The sequence below is a fragment of the Xenopus laevis genome, chromosome 1L (genome assembly GCF_017654675.1).
Source record: "Xenopus laevis strain J_2021 chromosome 1L, Xenopus_laevis_v10.1, whole genome shotgun sequence".
NCBI lineage: Eukaryota > Metazoa > Chordata > Amphibia > Anura > Pipidae > Xenopus > Xenopus laevis.
In genome coordinates this window covers 129,692,222-129,699,734 of record NC_054371.1, presented here as the reverse complement: position 1 = coordinate 129,699,734, position 7,513 = coordinate 129,692,222, and the positions used below count along the sequence as shown (strand labels likewise).

At 34.4% G+C, this 7,513-nt stretch overlaps 1 protein-coding gene across 4 annotated transcripts in view; it reads right to left on the bottom strand.

Moving 5' to 3' along the window:
* Positions 1 to 7,513, bottom strand: part of focad.L (focadhesin L homeolog) — a 136,416-nt gene that overhangs the window by 61,770 nt on the left and 67,133 nt on the right. For all 4 annotated transcript variants that reach the window (XM_041563655.1, XM_041563652.1, XM_041563647.1 and 1 more), the window contains exons 18-21: positions 6,526 to 6,609; positions 4,760 to 4,892; positions 1,858 to 2,046; positions 226 to 347 (exon numbers count right to left, since the gene is read on the bottom strand). In XM_041563655.1, coding sequence (XP_041419589.1) covers positions 226 to 347; positions 1,858 to 2,046; positions 4,760 to 4,892; positions 6,526 to 6,609 — 528 coding nt within the window. The remainder of the gene's footprint in view (positions 1 to 225; positions 348 to 1,857; positions 2,047 to 4,759; positions 4,893 to 6,525; positions 6,610 to 7,513) is intronic.

The following is a 7,513-nucleotide window of genomic DNA, read 5'->3' as shown; positions in this document are numbered from 1 at the left end:
ACTGATAAATAAGTCTACCTTATTAAAAAAAAAATCATACATACACATATATATATATATATATATATATATATATATATATATATTTATATATATATATATATACATACACACACATAAATATATATGGCTCTATGGTTTCTCAATAAATGACAGCACAGAATGAAAATATACCAGTATGTATGTACATAGAGCAGACAACATAGCTATGCTCTGTCTCCATACCTCATTGATAAGTGCTGTTAACATCTGCTGGTAGCTCCGGCCTCTACTGGCAAGGAAACGATTAATTGGCCTGCCATCCTTATCTGTCTGGACAGGGAGATCATAACAGAGCAGCATACCAGCTGTAGAAACAATAACAAAAAATACAGTATGCAAGCTACAGTATACAGTATAAGGTATAAGGTATAGTAAAGCAACACACGTTTAATCCAAGGATCCAATATTATGCTCTGCCATTTGATAATCGCTGCTATGCCAATTGTACAGCGTCATACTTATATTAATCTAAAAATGAAATTTATGCTTTGGGGAAAAGTGATGTAACAATGTTATTTAAAGGGGTTGTTCACCTTTGAGTTAACTTTTAGTATGATGTAGAGAGTGATATTCTAAAACAACAAGATTTTTATTCAGCAGTTCTCCAGTTTTCAATTCCAGCAATCTGGTTGCTAGAGTCCAAATTAACCTAGCAACCATGCACTGATTTGAATAAGAGACTGGAATATTAATAGGAGATATTTGAATAGAAAGATAGGTAATAAAAAGTCGCAATAACAATACATTTCTACCCTTACAGAGCAGTTGTTTTTATAGCTGGGGTCAGTGACCCCCATTTGAAAACTGGAAAGAGACTAAAAAGGTAAATAATTAAAAAACTATAAAAAATAAAGACCAATTGAAAATGTGCTCATTATTAGTCATTCTGTAACATACTATATGTTGACTTAAAGGTGAACCACTTAAGACCACTGCTTACAGGTTTAGTACAACTGATGGGATATATATGAATAAAAATTGTTAGTATCAGGCAAAATCAAACCACCCTGTATATATTTTTGTAAGGCCAGGACAGTTTACCTGTATATTATAATGAGTATATGCTAATATTAGCATAAAGAAATAAAGTTTAGCTCTTTATTGAGCAGTGTCTCTCACAGAACTCCATATTATGCAAGTATAAATAACTGCCACATTTATGTAGTGCTTTACATAGATTATGAATGGTGGAATCAAACTCAGGACCCCAGCACTGCAAGACAGAAGCTCTAACACCTGAGCCACTTTGCTGTCACTGTGAATTGAGATGTGCAAAATAGTAACATTCTAGACAATGCATATGTTTGCTGATATGTGCAATGCCATTGTCATAGCACTCTGCATTGAGTTACCCATTTTGTAGGCTTGACAATTTGTATGAAAGTCTAGCCATGCATATACCATACAAATTAGGCAGAGGCTATGATTTGGCATACATTTTTATACATGGAATATACTCAAGTATTCTTTATGATCTTGTGTAGAAGCACACAACAGGTTCCTTTTCCTTCTAATGCTCTTTCTTATTTGTACCACATATGCCCTCTGTAGGGTCCGCCTGCTGTCTATCTAAAAGTCTGCTGCCCTAAAGCAAGGCCTATATGGTGAAGATGTACAGAATTACAGAGCAAAAGGTCATCACTAAATGCTGTTTTCCTAGTGGTACTTTCCAAACACTTTATTCTCGGTGTATCTGTAGAAGTAAAACGTTGCATGGTAGGCAATATGTTTTAGAACGAAACTAACTTGAAAACTATTGTGAGCAATATCTGAGAATTCCAAAATTAACAAAATCAGTTAAAAAATGTAGGTCACCTGCAAGGCCAGGCTTCAGGCCAGGCTGTTTATTCTTCTCGTACATTTTTAGCATGAAGTTTGGGATTCCTGCAACAGTTTTGCCTTGGTCAGATCTTATATTACCACCATGGAGAGCTGTATGATAAATACCACGTGGCATGCGACTCATTTCTTGCTTCACAAGAGATGAAAGGAAAGATTCAAGGGCTGAAAATAAATCGAGGAAAATAAAAAGTCAAGAAAAAAGTAGAAATTGTGAAACAAACATTTGTTAAAACAGTACCTAGTTGGGTGGGGATATATGACTCTTAGCGACGAGTGACTCTCTTTGTTCCTGTTCCAAGTAGTGTTCACATATCTATGATAGCACTGACAAATGAGTTAGATCTAAACATTATTTCAGACCTTTAATAGATTTCAGTCAGCACTAGCTTAATTTGATATTATGAGGTCAAGGAATTTCAGATCCTTCATATAGCAAGAACAATATATTTATAAAAAAAAGCTGCTGAGTCTAATATTTGTGTCACGCAACACGTACACTGTTAAAGGGGTTGTTCACCTTTGGACCTTTGTTCACCTATATGGATAAAGCTTTGGAAGAACTAATTTCCGATGTATTTATTTGTTTTAAAAAAAAAAAAAAAGTAGGATGACCATTTATTTACACAGCTGCTGGTATAGTCTAAAAAGCTTATGTTATTTGATAAAGTACTGCATGGCTAAATACCTTTACCTGCAAAGGAGCTTTTCAATGCAAAGCTAATGCAACACTGAGGTGATGTATCAGCTTAAAGGGGAACTAAAGTCTAAAATAGAATAATGCTAGAAATGCTGTATTGTGTATACTAAATATAAACATGAACTTACAGCACCAGAAGCCTAATAAAACAAATGATTTATGCTTTCAAAGTTGGCCGCAGGGGGCTATCATGTTGTAACTATGTTAAACATCTTTGCAAGACCAAGACTACACACATGCTCAGCATGGTCTGGGCTTCTGTTGAAAGGGTTAAGCTTAGGGATACTCATAAATTATCAAAACAGCACAAGTCAAATAATTTCTGCTATAGAAGACTATACAGCAAGAATGATTAATAAACAGAATACACAGACTGCACTGGATCTGTGGATGCCAATCTCTACACAGTCACTGGCTGCTCTACAGGGAAACAAACAAAGCTTCTTAGTACATATTGGTACTAATGACAAAATATATGGTAGTTGGAAGAGTGACGATCTAGGCTCTAAGATTAGGGAAGGTCTTACAATGTCATTTTTTCAGAAAAAATACCTGTGCCATGTGCAAGTTTAGGAAGACAGCGGGAGCTTAAGGAGCTAGATGCGTGGCTCAAGTCTTAATGTAGGAAGGAAGGAAGGGTTTGGGTTCCTAGAGCACTGGGCTAATTTTTCCTTGGGGTACAACCTATACAGTTGTGACAGATTGCCCCTCAATGGAAGGGGGTCAACTGTGCTAGGGGAAAGAACGGCTAAGAAGTTGGAGGAATGTTTAAACTAGGCAAGGGGGGGGTGAGATAAAGAATTATGGGAAAGCTAGTGTAGACGGGGCAGTGGGATTAGTAAGGGGTCATGGGGGAGGAGTAACGGGGCATACAGTTTTCCAGCTAAGGAGGTCCCTCTGTTACAAGGAATACAGGCTCATACTAACTTAAGATATAATTCTCCACTAAATAATGCAAATTTCAAAAGAAAAAGTAGTAACCTCCACTGTATGCTGGCAAATTAATTGCATGCTTTAAAAATTATGATATAATTGGTATCACTATGACCTGGTGGGATGAAACACGTGACTGGACTGTGAATTAAAATGGTTACGCCCTTTTTAGGAGGGACAGAGGGATTAAAAAGAATTGAGGAGTGTGTTTGTATGTAAAGCCTGAATTAAAGCCATGTACTAAAGAAATAACCTTTGTTGGCACTGGTGAGGGCGTGGAATCCCTCTGGGTAGAGAGGTTTACTGGGCAAAAGGTTAAAAAGAAAATTATTGTTGTATGCTATAAACCACCTCGTATAAGTGACAAGTATGAAGCCCAGCTACTCTTACAATTAGAAGAGGCTTCACAACTAGGTCAAGTTATTACTATGGGAGATTTCAATTATCCAGACATTGACTGGGGTAATGGGGTTGCCAAGACAGAAAAAACTAGTTGGTTTGTAAATATGCTGAATGACAACTTTTTATTCCAGCTCGTTCAAGAACCTACTATGAATAACTCTCTTTTGGATCTTGTAATAACTAATAATACTGAACTAATCTCTAGCATTTGTGTGGGTGTGAGCATTTAGGGAATAGTGATCATAACATGGTCTCCTTTGAGATTCTGTAAGGGAGTAACTAAAACACTAAATTTTAGACGTGCAAACTTTGACAGTATAAGGGCATCTCTGCAACACATTAAGTGGGAAATGCTTTTCACAGGATTAAACACAGAACAAAAATGTTAAGTCTTTAAAATGCTGGTTAATAAATATACATGTCAGTATATTCCCCTCGTAAGCAAGGAAACGTCGGTGCAAAGCAAAACCTTTTTGGTTCAATAGAAGTGTTGGTGTTGAGATGGATAAGAAAATATGTGCTTTTAAAGCTTTCAAGCTAGCTGGGAGAACTGTATCATTTATATGCTACAAAGAGGCCAATAGATCAGGGGAACTAAAATCTATATAGAAAAGGATATTGCAGAAAGCAATGTGCATGGTCAATTTTCAGACATACATCTTCAATTTGGAATAGATCATCCCAGGACCAGCACTTCCCTTTGTAAAACCAGTGATTTTTATGGAGGAGGGACAAGCTGTGCTCAAGGCTATAAAATCTCAATATTAAAAAAATATTGACACTTTGTCCCATCATCTGCTGCAATATGTTAAAGTGATTACCTAACAGAAGCATAAAACAAACCTGGTAAAACAGATGAAGGTGTCAATGCCATTAACTTAATATATGATGAGCCTGGAATAGAAAGGTCAGCTTCTTTCTCCTCTTCTTCACTAGCCAGGTCAGATTCATCTTTAGGTGCCACCTCTGGCCTTGCCTGAAATTACACAAAAACAATATTGCTAATTTATGTTCTATCAACCTTTAACATCAAATTAGAATATAACAGTAACGTACCACCTGTTCTTATTAGCAAAGCCTATTATACAATATGCTCTCCATGGATGTAATAGTATAGGAATACTAAGAAACAGACTGTGCAACATATTCTTCCATCCATTACTAGCAAGTGAAATATAACAAACATAAACAGTCTACAACAAGGAATAGAGTAATGACTATTTACTATAGCACTCAAAGCATTCAATTATGTTCTCAATAGCTGGTAAATTGTCCATTTTATACTATGGAAACCTTAATACATGAAATTCCACAGCATTCAAAAACATTTAACTTTGTGCTTCTTTAGTATAACCATTATTTAAAAATAACGCCTAAAACATAGACCGGTTTTTCCTTATAGAGGATTCAAATTACTTTATTTAACATCATAGTGATATATTCTCCTAAACTTACATTAGTGAATGAAATGTAAAAACACCCCAAAACATAGCTACATAGTACTATTTAAAACAAAATCACTCGTAAAACTTTGTAAGACTAGTTTTGTCTAAAAATAAGATACTATTTGTTGCTTGGTTGATCACTCTGTAGACACTACATGCTCACCAGCAACAATAAAACCAGACTGATATAACACTTTTATTCAAACTGAAAACTTTTCAGTAAAAGTTTCACATCAGTCTGGCATGTCATACACTACAGTAAATTTAAGCCCAAAGACAGATTTGAACATCTAAACCCCACCTAATTATATTGTGTGTCCCAGCAGAATGAAAATAATATTATTTATTCTGCGCCATTTCAAGGTTCTTTCACACCAAACTTACCGTATCTAATTTTTATAGCATAAAGAAATAGAATCATGATTTTCATTGATAAGATCAGGTTAAAAAAAGCAAGCTGCTTGATTTTTAATAACTCTGTCCCAACAGACAGAGCTGCAAGAACAGATACATTTAAGGGCAACAAAATTTGATATTTGAGATTAAGCGGACATGCAGAGTTACATGAACATTTTTAAAGAGGACTACTTTAGGAAAAGCAGAATAAATATATGCCATGTTGAAAATGAAAAAGCATCTAACCCTGTTTGATCCTCTCAGAAGTGTCCTTTGTATTAGAACTAGAACCTTTCACAAGCACATTTAAGTAACATTTATGTCTGAAGCAGATGTATAACTTATATTAATGTTAACCATATTTAATTCTGTTTTTATTAGATAAAATGTATAAGTATACAGGATAATCATATTTGGAAATGAAACTTCTGATTTGATCAAATAATTCTCTATTCTATATAATTTTATTATTTAGTATATAATAGTATAACACAATAACAAACAATCTCTCTGCCTAAAGTTATTTGTAAGATATCAATAGTAAATGTCAAATTAAGATTTAAAATGTAAAATTAAAGGGATGACTGTGGTCAGAATTCTATGTGAAATCTCCTCTGTGACAGAACAGCTGCTTTGTGAAAAAGACAAGTAAACTTAAACATTTGATTTTGTACATGGAAGCATAAAAGTGACAACTTTTTCCAAAATTCCCCCTTTTTTGAGTGCTCAGCGTGAGGAAAGGCTACACAATGGCATAAAAAACCCCACCTGCTCAGGAATATGAAGAATGGTGTGCTCATCTGCCTCAAATTCACACAGAGATTTGTATGCAGAAACCATCACAATGAGATCCTAAAAAGATAATTTATTGTTAAAGAACGCTTCTGCAAAGTAACATGGTTTACTGTATATATAGACTATATAATACTGTTTACTGCGAACGATAAAGCTAAGCCCAGATACTTTAAGAATCATTGAAGGGAACCAACATAAGATAAACTCTATTTCTAAACAAACAACACCTAATTACAGCATTGCTTGTAAAAATATAACAATGCTTAAAGCTTACTTAGTGGTCGGACCTAATAATGCTTAGATAGATGACCATGGACGAACCACTTTTACCTCTTAAAGTGTTGCATCTATGACTACCTCCAGTTAATTTCTAGTGCATTTCCCTTCTACAACTTGTAAGCAAAGTGGTTTTCTGAGATTATTTATCCTGTCCAGTACCTGATAATAGTTCAATAATCCATGCTACTTTTTTAATGCAAACCTTAGTTCTGACAGTCAGCATTAACCTCTATTTATTGGAACAATATTATGCTTATACCCAATATTAGCTTTGGCACAATTGTTTACACTTCTCTGAAAGTAGAAACATGAAACGTGAGGAAATACATGCAAGTTTTACATACAAAATAACCACTATTAAGTGAAGATACACAACAATAAAACTCCCACTTTTTTTATTATATAGTTTTATTATATAGATTTTGATGAAGAGGGTTTTAGAAAGATGAACTTGGAAACTGTATTAACGGCCAATATGCTAAACTGGACGTACATTATCTTGTTTTCCCTAATATCTACAGCTATTCAATTAGAATTAATTTTAAAATAAACAATTTCATCATCCATTATTCAGAAACCCTTTATCCCATGGAGTACACTTTAATCAAATAATTAATATTTTAAAAAATGATTTCCTTTTTCTCAATAATAATAAAAATAATAAAGTATATTGTACTTGATT